The sequence below is a fragment of the Gekko japonicus genome, unplaced genomic scaffold (genome assembly GCF_001447785.1).
Source record: "Gekko japonicus isolate JY-2015 unplaced genomic scaffold, Gekko_japonicus_V1.1 scaffold343, whole genome shotgun sequence".
NCBI lineage: Eukaryota > Metazoa > Chordata > Lepidosauria > Squamata > Gekkonidae > Gekko > Gekko japonicus.
This window is the reverse complement of record NW_015171513.1, coordinates 662,761-675,292: the sequence shown is the minus strand read 5'-3', so window position 1 is coordinate 675,292 and position 12,532 is coordinate 662,761. Positions and strand designations below refer to the sequence as shown.

Below are 12,532 nucleotides of genomic sequence, written 5' to 3'. Positions count from 1 at the left end.
GTCAGCACTAGAACCTTGAACTGGATCTGGTACTCTATAGGCAGCCAGTTCAGTTGGCGAAGCACCAGCTGAATGTGTGCCCACACAGGCATTGCCATCAGCTGCAGTTTCTGAGTCAAGTTCAGGGGCAGCCCAGCGTAGACCGAGTTACAATAATCAAGCCTGGAAGTGACCATTGCATGGTTCACTGTAGCTAAGTCCTGGGAAGTGAGCTAGGGAACCAGTTGCTTGACTTTCTCAACTGTTTTCTACATAAATCCTTTTGTTTAGAGAAGAGAAGAAGAGATTGGATTTATCCTCGCCCTTCACTACCCAAAGGTGTCTCAGAGTGGCTTACAAACTCCTTTCCCTTCCCCTCCCCACAACAGACACCCTGTGAGGTGGGTGGGGCTGAGAGAGCTCTTGACAGAAACTGCTCTTTTTCAAGAACAGCTCTTATCAGAACTATGGCTTGCCCAAGGTCATCCAGCCAGGTGCAAGTGGAGGAGTGGGGAATCAAACCCTGTTCTCACAGATTAGAGTCCACGCACTTAACGACTACACCAAACTGGCTCTCTAGATAATTCTATTTTGTAATTTTGATATTAAATTAAATCAATGTACAATTAATGTGTGTGATTTGCTGATATTGTCATTATTTTCTTTAATATGTGCAAAATTACTGTGAATACATGCAAGAACCTAGTCAGATATCATGAAAGCTTTGAGATAATTTAAACCAAAGAATGGCCACTGTATTTTCTATTTGTTTCACAAGTTTACTGAATTGTACTGAGGTATGAAATTCATATCCATCCACAGCATGCTTGAACTTCACAGTTATCTTTAATTTCACCCACATGCTACTTAATCTTAATTTCTTTAGTTCTTGAGAAAGTTGGAATACCTCCTTATAGTAACCATAATTATACAGCACTAAGGTCCTCTATATGACAAGACAACAATGATAACTCAAACAATGAAGCCCATCTTGTTACTGAGGACTTTGAGACAACCTGAGCACCTTGTACTGTATGATTGATTGATTGTTTTATCAGATTTTAGCTGTTTTAATTATTGGCATGTTTGCCTCATCTGTAAGCCGCCCTGAGCCCGCTTGCAGGGAGGGCAGCCAATAAATCTAAAATAAATACATAAATAAATAAAATACTTACTAAAATTATTTTCTTCAGTACTCTACAGAGCTATTGCAAATGTCATGATGATATTTGCCACTTGGCATTTATGTAGCATTTAAAGCAATTCACATACATTGTTTCAGGAAAGTTTACACCTATGTTATATCCAACTGCAGTGGTGTGACGAAAACTGCCATATCTATGCAGTACACAAAGGACTGACTGGATGTAGACAACCACCACAGAGAGTAATTTAATGAAGCCTCAACAGGTTCACTGGCCTTTAGGATGATATATTTTGAAGTTTAGGTATTTACATATACATCATCTGTGAACTATTTATACTCAATATTCATTATTCCATAGAACTGTAGAAAATTTATCATTTATATAATGTGTTTTTGAAACTATGGAAGATCAATTTAATTACAAGCTTAAAACTCCTTGAGTAAAAATGGACTTGCATATTTCAATTATTGGCCAGGAAACGTTTTCAAGACATGCTACCTTATAAGGGAAAATATGTGCTACACTAATTTACATTTACAACACACCCCTAGGCAGAGTTAGAACCTTCTAAATCCATTTACTTCAATGGACTTTGAAAAGTGTAACTCTGCTTAGGAAAGCACTTAATTCTGCACCACAGTGTAAGGCATGGGTATTTTCACCTGCATAGTAAGAAGGATATAAATGTAAAGTTACATTGTTATAATGTTAGAAGTGAAATATAAACCATTATGAAAATGACAGTGATTTTTTTTTACTTTACCATCAGTAACCTCCAAGTAGGCTTTAGTTGTAATACTCCCTGCTACATTTAAAGTCTGGCAGATATAATATCCAACATCAGATCGCTGTACGTTTGTAATAGTGAGATCACCAGTTTGTGAGACAGAAAACCGGCTAGAAGATTGAGGAGGCTGGTATGAAAATAGCAGGTTCTATGGAGGGGAGAAAGTAGAAAAAGTCGCAAGTCAGACTGCTTATTTTTCATTTTCATTTATCTATTAAGGAAATTTATATGCTGCCTTTCCAGAGTCCTGCTTTGGGTAGTTTACAAGTAAAGGTAATACTATAAAATCATAACCTATCACTATAAAAACCAAATAAGCCAGGAGCATACAAAAAACACAGAAATCCACCAAGCACCCTAGAATATCCATAAAATAGACTTCAGAGCAAATGCAGAACATAAAACTACAAAAAAAAAAAAAGCCTCACAACCTCATTATTTAAAAGCCTGTGCAAAATTTAAAAGTTTTGGTAGTATCCTTTCGACTATGAAAATCTGCACAGTTTCAGGTAAGCACCTGATTTCAACCCAGAAACAACTTTAAACAACCCAGCAGGGGAGTGGGGGCTATTCTGTGTTTTGCAGGGAGTGCCACATGAATGATTATCTGCCCGCTTTGAAGAAATTGTGTGTGCGTGCTTGATGCATGGAGCTCTTGGCTCTCAGGAAACAAGTTTGTTCCTTTGTGACTAGGGATGCTGACCTGCAGAAGCTGAGAGAAAGAGAGAGGTATGTGGGTGAGACCTTCAGAGATCTATTAGAATAGTCCCACTTCTTCTATCATGAACACTGACAGTCTCAAGGTTGGAAGGCATCAGGCTGAGGAGGTATCAGGCTGAAGAAGAGTGACATGGTCCCTTACATGGGACCCCTTTCTCAAACGATGTAGTGAGGATTCCCCTTTGGGTAGGCTTTGGTAGTGAGTGATTTGATTATTAGGAATATAGAGAGTGGCGTCTGTGATAGGCATTCTGACAGCCTGGTGTGAAGGTTGCAGACATCATGCATCACCTAGATAGGCTGACAGAGAGTGCTGGGGAAAAGTCAGCTGTCGTGGTGTATGTTAGGACCAATGACATTGGTAAATGTAGTTATGTGGTCCTGGAGAGAAAAAATAGTTTACTAGGCAGAAAGGTAAAGGCTACCTTAAAGCCAGCATTCTCAAAATTGCTACATTCTATGAACAAAGCCAGGAAGATAGGCACAGATTACAGGTCTCAACATGTCAATAAGAAAGTGGTACCGGAAAGAAGGGTGTAGATTTGTTAGGCACTGGGGAACTTTTCGCAGCAAGCCAAACCTGTACAAAAGAGATGGGTTTCATTTGAACTAAAAAAGAACAATACTGCTGGTACTTAATATCAAAAGGTGGAAGAGCAGCTTTTAAACCAATCCCAGGGGGAAATCCAACAGGATCTGTGGAGCCTCCAGTTCAGAACAACTCAGTGCAAATGGATGACAGTGTAAATACTCAGGGTATCATTGGTAGGAACACGATATAACTTGGGAGAGAGACTAGGGTGGCAAAAAGGGGCCACATTGGAGAGGAAAATGTGTTATAGGTGTTTATATGCCAGTGCTAGAAGCCTCCGAGCCAAAATGGAGTAGTAATCTTGGACTTGGTTCTAAGTGGAATTCAAGACCTGGTGAGAGATGTAGATGTTACACCAATTGGGAGCAGTGACCACAATACTATTAAGTTCAGCATTCTTGTCAATGGAAAGTGATCCCTAACATCCAAAACACTAACATTTGAATTCAAGAGGGACAACTTTATACAAATAAGCAGACTACGGAAAGAGAATCATATTCCTACAGGATAGTTGGAAGCTATTTAAAACAACACCAATTGATATATCCCCCAGGTTAGGAAAGGTACTGCCCAGTCTAGAGGAAAGCCTGCATGGCTAACAACCCAAGTCAAGGAAATCATAAAGAGCAAAATGGCTTCTTTTAAGAAGTGGAAGGTCTGCCCCAATGAAGTGAACAGAAGGAACACAGGGTATGGCAAATGAGGTGTAAGTTAAAAATTAGACATGCAAAAACACAATTTGAGGAGTGGATTAGTAAAAGCATCAACATAAATAATAAACATTTATTTAAATACACCCAGAGCAGAAAACCAGCTAGAGAAGTATTTGGGGCTTTGGATGACTAAGGAATGAAAGGATTGCTAAAGAAAAATGGGGAGGTGGCAGAGAAGCTCAATGAATTTTTGCATCTGCATTCACTGTGGAAAGTGTGGGACATGTACTCATGCAACAGCCACTGTTTTCAGAAAGGGAGTCCAAAGAACTGAGTCCAATTGAGGTGACGAGGTTCTAAACCTACTGGGCAAATTAAGGAACAATACATTCCCAGGTCCTGATGGCATACACCCAAGAGTCCTTAGGGAACTCAAATGTAAAACTGCTGATATACGTAACTTGTCACTAAGGCTGCAGTCACACACACTGAATAATACACTATCAATCCACTTTACAACTGGATTTTGCCAGTTTACACAGTAAAATCCAGTTGGAAAGTAGATTGAAAGTGGATTTTTCAGTGTGTGTGACTGCAGCCTAAATCAGCCACTGTATCAGAAGACTGGAGAGTACGAAATGTTATTTCAACAACTGTCCATCTATTCCTACTCTTTGCCTGACATCTTACCCATTCTCTTATGACAGCTGTCTCTAGACCTTTCCAGGCAGTCAATATTGTATGTCATCCTCTCAGTGTCCAGCCCTAATCCATTTCCCTGTAAAACAGTAACAGCTAACCCTTCATCTCTCCAGGAGTTTTTGGTGAGGTACCTTGTCAAAAACCTTTTGAAAGTCTAAGTACAGAATGTCTTACCAGGTCACCATTATTAACATGTTTGTTAACTGGCTCAAAGAATTCTATAAGGCTGGTGAGAGAAGATTTCCTTTTGCAGAAGCCATGCTGATTCTCCCTCAGCAGGCTTTGTTCCCCTATGTGCCTCATAATTCCATCTTTTATTCCATTTTTTACTAATTTGCCTGGGACAGATGTTAGGCTACCTGACCTGTAACTTCCTAGTTCCCCTCTGGACCCCCTTTTTTTAAAAAATGGCATGATTATAACACAATCCATCTGTGACACACATTACTTGTCAGAAAAAGAACAGACAATACAAAATTGGCCACCAGCTTCAGAATAATCATGGAAGTTGCAATAGGTAAATCTTGGCCCACAGAGTCTCCAGATCCCTATCCCTTGTTTTCTGTGAGGAAAGCTATAGTTGCTTCTGGCAGGCATAACTGGTCAGAAAATATAGCCAGGCATTTCAAAACTGGCCACCAACTTCAGTATGCTTGTGGGTCAGCAGCCTAGATTTTTCCTCCAGGATCACATGACCACATCCCCCCACATCGTTGGTACCAGGTCTTTTAACTGCTGCCAAAGCTGCAGTGAGCAGAAAGCTGAGGGTGAAATGCCTGAGAGGCATTTCACCCCCTGCTTTCTGTTCGTCTGGCAGGCATAACTGGTCAGAAAATATAGCCAGGCATTTCAAAACTGGCCACCAACTTCAGTATGCTTGTGGGTCTTACAGTGCCAAAAATGAAGGGAACCGGAAAATCCTGGCCCAGAATATCAGTAGAAAACCCTCCCTCCATGTTATTTGCAATGGAAGCTGAGTGTTCCCCCCCCCCTCTGTGACAGATGTAACTTATCAGAAAATAAATCCAGGAGTCTCAGACTTGGCCACCAGCTTCAGGGTGATGATGGGGCTAGCAGTGCTAAAAATTAAGGGAACTGGAATGTTTTGGAACAGTTCAGCTCACAAACATCCCTCTGGTATTTACAAAAGAAGCCTTGGCGGGGAGGGCAGGGTATAAATCGAACAAACAAACAAACAAACAAACAAATAAATAAATACAAGTTTACTCAGGAGAATCCAGAAAGGGTAGGCAACAGACAGGGACAGTAGAAAAAAAAAACCCTCTGTCAGAAAACAAAGAGGGTTTAACAACTTCTCTGACCTATCAGAGCCTGTGTGGTATAGTGGCTAGAGTGTCTGACTAGGATCTAAGAGACCCAAATTCGAATCCCCAATCTTCCATGGAAATTAGTGGTTACCTTGGGCAAGTATATCCTCTCAGCCTAACGCATCTCACAGGTTGTTGTAGTGAGGATACATGAAGGACAGCAAAACAATGTGAGCTGACTGGGGAGAAGGGCAGCATGGATAGGAAAGATGGAATACATCTCCTCCTTTAGAAAGGCGGGGTATGATGTTTGTTATAAACCTTATTTTGGCTACAGTTTGCATAGGATGATTGCTCTTGCTGTTGATTTGTCTGGTATTGTTGAAATTCTGTTGGCAGGAGGCAGAACCACTTATTCAGTATTCAAAGCACTATTAAATATCCTGAGTGCAGCAAGTTATGGGTTTGGTGAGCAGAGTGAGTGGGCAGGGCACCCTTCTAGTCTTTTAATATCCATAATATTATAGAAGGTTGGATCCAAAAAGAGCTTTGACCTCTTAAGTTTTTCTTCCTCATCACCTCTCCACATTACTCTGTGGGCTTTTCAAAACTGGGAGTTTCAAAAGCAATTTGTTATGCTGTTCATATACTTAAAGCCTAGCATCCCATGGAGTTCTGCATAATTAGTTTTTTTTGTCTTGACAACAGTGTTCACATCACCCTAAAAACTCTTTACAGGTAGCTGCTGCCTTGTATTCATTATACCCTATGCCCCCAATAGTGGTCATGAGTTCTGAAATATCATATATACATGACATCAAGTACCAAGTTCATTTTTCAATGTGTACCTAAAAACAACTTCTTACATTAAAGAAAGAAAGGAGGTTTTTGGTGCCATTCCTTTCTGATAACTATCAGTTCTTAAACCCTTAGCAAAACAAACAGGATATATCATTTTTCATGTACTCTTCTGATACTTATCACTGATCTTGTGTTCTCATTTTCTTGCTAAACATTGGAATCTGTTCAATAAGTAAAGGGAAAACAGTTTGATCTAAAATTCATTTACAAGCTATTTGCTACTTTTTAAAGAACTGAAGTTTTATTAAAAATTGGCACACATGATATGTATCTCCTGGGCTATATGCAGCCCATAGCCATGCACTGCAGAAAGAGGCCTTCCTAGTTTTGCAGCCTGTGTGAAGATACCACTCACAGGGTAAGTGACATGGTAACCAACAGGGGTATATACTGAAGTCCAATTGTCTATGTTTTTTTAGGATGTGTCCTGTGGTGGACTGTGTGCAGTTAAAAACATTGTTTTACCTGACTTCCTTCTCTTCGCCAAAATATTGCTGGTTGAGGGTTCCCTGTTGCTTCACACTGGAAAGTCACTGTTCTGCCTAATGCAGCCACCTGGTCACGAGGTTTCACCACAAAATGTGGTGGCTCTAAAGGAAAAAATGTACAGCAAAATTAGAAGAATCCATTGTTTTTTGTCTACATGAATTAGAGACTTTCATACAACATTTAACTCACACAGAGAATGGTTCTCCTTAGAATAAAGAAAACATGGTTCAGGCCAGACACTGACATTGTTTTGTAAGACCTGGTGTCACAGTTGCTTCTACAGAAATCTCCTCTATGAAACCACAAGAGAACAGCCTTTTGTCTGAAGTCTCACAAAGCCTAATTACCTTCAGTGAGGCTTCCTACAAAAGTACTCTAGGGGGTGCCAGAATCTTAAAGGAGAGGAATTTCCAGAGGTCACAAGAAGAACCAAAACCACTCCCTGTATTAGTAACTCTTACAGTAAAAACCACTAAATGATTGAAAATTCAGGGTTTAGATACACAAAAGTCATCATCTTTGATTTAGTGTAGTTTAGGAATCATTTAATAGCTTCCATAAGAGGCTTGATTTTGATGTCATCTGGATTGCTCGATTTTTTTTTTCAATTTAACTCAAAAGCCCCAGGATTGCTACTGTGTAAATTATAACCATTTAAAAATCTTCAATGCAATTACTGAAGAGGAATGAATTTAAAGCAACAGTGAAGCAGAATGCCTCCTTCATTTACATAGGCAAGGGCATGTTCAAACAAAATATATATGTAAATGAAGGCAAATTTGAAACATCTGCTCATCGTGACATTATAAATACTGCTAGCATTGTCCAAACTGTTTGATTTATAGAGACTTAAATGGCCATTTCAGCTAGCAGTAAATAGAATGTCAAAAATTATGTCAGTTACATTGAGATATGGCAGTTGAGTATATTAGGCACAGTGAATGAACTAAACTAGAAATGATTTTTTTAAAGCTTCTGTTTTATCTTACTCTTTTAGGCTTTAAAAGGCAAGGACTTATATAACAGATGTATTCAGTGGTTTATACTTTTCAGCTCTTTAACTTACCAGCCATCTGAAAAACTAATTACTTCCTCTGTTTCCTTACTGATTGTAACAGGTATGACACAATCATGTTTGAACACTATTTTGGTATTTAAGGCTTACACATTACAGATTATCATTTCTTCAAAAAACACTTTAGACGCTTAGTCTAAATTACTTGCAACATAGGGAAGGGAAGAGAGTTACACTGTAATTCTATGAGGAGTTATACCAGTCGAAGCTCACTGAATTCAGTCAACTTAGATTGGAGTAACACTGTATAGGGTTGCACTATTGCAGTAAAGTAGTAGGCAGAATTACACCTTTCTAAGCCCATTAACCTTCAGTTGTTGTACACATCGCTTTGCACTCTGCCACTGACTGAGTTAGTTTAACTTAGCAGGTGTACTTAGCACTTACATGGTGCATATGCTAGGTGCCTTTGATGATTCTAACCACAGTAACTGAAATCAATCATGAACATATATTCAGATATTCACTCTGGTTCATTGCTTAAATGCATTGTGGGTAAAATACTAAATGCTGACAGACAATCTTACTGCAGTGGACTTTGCTTGTTCTTGCCAGTTGTAATTGTGCATGCCCCTGATGTCAGTTTGCTTGCGTTAGCTGAAGAACACTGCATGATATACTGATATGTGTTACAATTAGATACTTTTTAGAATTTCACAGCCTAGGAAGAACAAAGCCTATTGTTCAACTGAAGAAGGTATATTTTTGCCTGGGAAAATCCAACTCCCAGGTTGGATTCCCAATCAGAATGGTGTGACGAATATGTGACAAAGTTTGATGGAACCAATAATTGTGATTTATTTCTAACTGTCATAGGGGGTATAAAACCCTATGTTTCCCATTGTAACCCTAGGGAGAGCTATGGGGTCCAAAACCTTATTGGATCTGCACCTAACTCCTTTGTTGATCAATAAAGTACAAGATCTGATTCTCCTCTACAAGACTGCCGTGTGCTTTCTCAAATTGGGCTGGGGGAGCACAACCTTTGACGGAGTTTCTGTCTTACAGAATTGCAATGGTTGGCTCCCAAATAATCATGCTTCTGGTGTGTATCAAAAGACTGACTTGCCAAACGAATAACAGCCTCATGATGACCTCTTATGTGGTTTCAAGTGATCTAGATTCCTGTTCATCTCTAGGCAATGATGAGATAAAAAACACTGTTTCAGCACTGTGATGGATAAGTTAGTTTTCTGAATTTAACCTCATACCCTTTACTGAAAGTGTCAATAGCATGGATTAGGACCAGCAGTATTGTGCTCTTTGGTGGTGGGGTCTGGAATGGGTATTAATAAGCTCCAAATAAGTTTGATAAATAAATCCCCGTTGAACCCAAGTGTGTGTGTGTGGTGTCTTAAGTCTGGGAATGATGAGGAAATCTCTATTTATCTATCACTCTCAAACCACTTCCAGCAAGGTTGTAGCACCATGATAAATGCAGTAGATTTGTATGCTCGATAAATGACAGAACAATCATATGGATTCATACAGCAACCCATATGTTCATATGGATTCATACCTGCATTCCTAACACACTAACTTGATTGTTTGCATTAGTTACTTTTCTTTCTGACAAAGGAGTTTCTGACAGTAATAATTTCCCCTACCCCATTGGGATGAAATTCTCAGGAACTGTATTCCCTACCAAAACGGTTCATGGTGATAAATTTTAAGCACATAAATTCTCATTTACAGAGTGGACAGAGACAGATGTTGGTGATAAGTAAGAAAGTAGTTAGACAATTTAAATATAATAATAGCAGGGAATTCATAATGCTTCCTGTTTATATCTAAAATAAGGGTGGTGAGTTATTTTTAATGAAAAATATATAGTCAGATATTTCACATGAACCTGCTCTCTCTTCATTCCCACTCTCTCTTTCTCCCTTCTGCAACTATAAGACAGTCTGCTTCTGTGACAAGGGAAGGAAGGAATGCCTAACTAAAAAAAAATCCAGAATGAAAGTTAAGATCTTCGCCATGAAGTATTATGCTAGTTTAAGTCCACTGGTTTAGATTGGAGTAACTCTACACAAGATTTTATTACTACTGCAGGTCAGCAAAGCTTAGTTCTCTGGCCTGTGTCCGCACCCAGAATGCGTCTCCCCTTGGTTTAGAATTCTAGAGCAAATGGTATTTGGAGCAACAGAACTTTCTTTCTGCCAGGGAGGGGGGGGATCAAACTCTTTGCCACTGCCCCCTCTCTTGCCAGAGTAGAATAGGCTAAAATATGAATGTCCAAACTACAGTCCTCCAGACGTTCATGGACTGCCTCTCTTCCAGCCAGCATAACCAATGGGAGATGTGATCCATGAACATCTGGAGAGCCATAATTTGGAGATCTCTGGACTAAAATAAACATTACTTTCCCATTTTTGTTGCAGGAACTTGATAACGTAAGTGAAATAGGAGACATGCCAAAAAAGTGAAGATGAAAATATAGAGCTGCCAGGTCTGTGGAGAGAAGCAAGATCCATGACACCCGATTTGCAATCCACAGATAGTAGCTGTTCAAGACAGTCAAACTGGATTATTTTGCAAACTTTCTGAACAGAATGTCAAAAGAAGTCCAAGGAAAAGCAGATGAGACATTGGCTTGAGGTACATTTGCAAATGGTACACTTTCCCCATAGACTAAAATCAGTACTGGAAGGAGAAGTGCAAATTAATTCAGCCATCATATAAATTACAATCATTTTTGTGTTTATCACATTTTCTCTCAGATAAAAAGTATGGGAGAGTTCAAACAATGCTTGCTCAAAGGACTAGTCGAGTAGAATCACTGATACTGATGTCAGCAATTGATACCAAAGTTTCTCATCATAAAGCCAATGCAGTGAATAAAGAGACTGAAAATGTAGGTTCCCCCCAAGGTACAAGCCCTTGTAATGGACAATGTGAATAATATGAAAACAGCATTGCAAATATTAAAGGCACAGTATCCTCATTTAATGTTTGGCTGTTTTGCTCAAGGGCAGAATCTTCTGGCAAAGGCTGTATTAATTGTGAATACAATGAAGGCAATATTGAAAAATTGCAAGGTGATTGTGAAAGCATTCAATAATCATCAGATTGCTAATCAGACTTTGAAGACATTACAGAAAGAAAAGCAGAGAAAAGAAACTGCTTTTACTGGCAGCAGAAACTAAATGAGGTTTAGCTATAAAGTGTTTTAGACAGTTTGCTATGCTTCAGTACATAATATGGTATCCCAGATTATTGCTGTACACATTCGAAAGCAGGTTCCTGACGATGAACTGTTACTGGAGCATTCAATTTGCTAATATCAATTTCAGTGGCTATTAAAAAAACTGAAAGAGACACATCAGAGATATTCAGAAAACTGAAAGAAAATTTCACTGAATTTCACTGAAATTTCACTGAACTTTTGCCTTCTTCCATTTACCACACTATAAAGTTCATCTTGTGCAGACCTTCTGGATCCTCAACATAGAGAAGAGAAGAAGAAGAGGAGATTGAATTTATACTCCGCCCTTCACTACCTGAAGGAGTCTTAGTGCGGCTTACAAACTCCTTTCCCTTCCCCTCCCCATAACAGACACCCTGAGGTAGGTGGGGCTGAGAGAGCTCTGACAGAAACTGCCCCTTTTCAAGAACAGCTGTGTCAGAACTATGGCTTGCCCAAGGTCATCCAGGAGGTGCAAGTGGAGAACAACATATAACTGAAGACAAGTTATCTTCAATTATGTACATAGCTAAGACTGTCCCCAGTGTCACTGAATAAGATCTTTCTCAACCTGAAATGGGACTCATAAGCAGTGAAAAGAGTGACAGTGATGCTGAAGGTGCCATAATTACATAAGCAAAAGAAAGATAACACTGTCAACATAAGGTATACCAAGCACAACTCTTTGAGTATCATAACAATAGTGTGTGCAGTTGTAAATTTCATAGTCTTAATTCCCCACACACACCTTAAATGTAAACAAGCAACATAATGGAAGTATATGCTATTGTCTTTACATTTTTATGAGTATTCCCATAAAATAATGTCATAAAGTTTTGAATGTGTCTGAATATAACATATAAAGTATACTGTGTGCTTAATTTAATTTTCCCCTAATCAAATATTTCAGTTCAAATACTTTGTGGCTATTGGGAAAAATGATATGTCTGTACTGAACAATTTTTTTTGCATAGGTTACATTTTTAATGCTGTTTACAAAATATAAGATGTTTTGTGTGCCTGTTAAGGGAGAATGGGTGTTAGGGACCCCCCCCCCAAAAAAAGAGCCAA

At 39.0% G+C, this 12,532-nt stretch overlaps 1 protein-coding gene across 1 annotated transcript in view; it reads right to left on the bottom strand.

Moving 5' to 3' along the window:
- Positions 1-12,532, bottom strand: part of ROBO1 (roundabout guidance receptor 1) — a 433,180-nt gene that overhangs the window by 89,929 nt on the left and 330,719 nt on the right. The window contains exons 8-9 of the mRNA XM_015419360.1: positions 7,176-7,300; positions 1,891-2,062 (exon numbers count right to left, since the gene is read on the bottom strand). Of these exons, the coding sequence (XP_015274846.1) occupies positions 1,891-2,062; positions 7,176-7,300 (297 nt within the window). The remainder of the gene's footprint in view (positions 1-1,890; positions 2,063-7,175; positions 7,301-12,532) is intronic.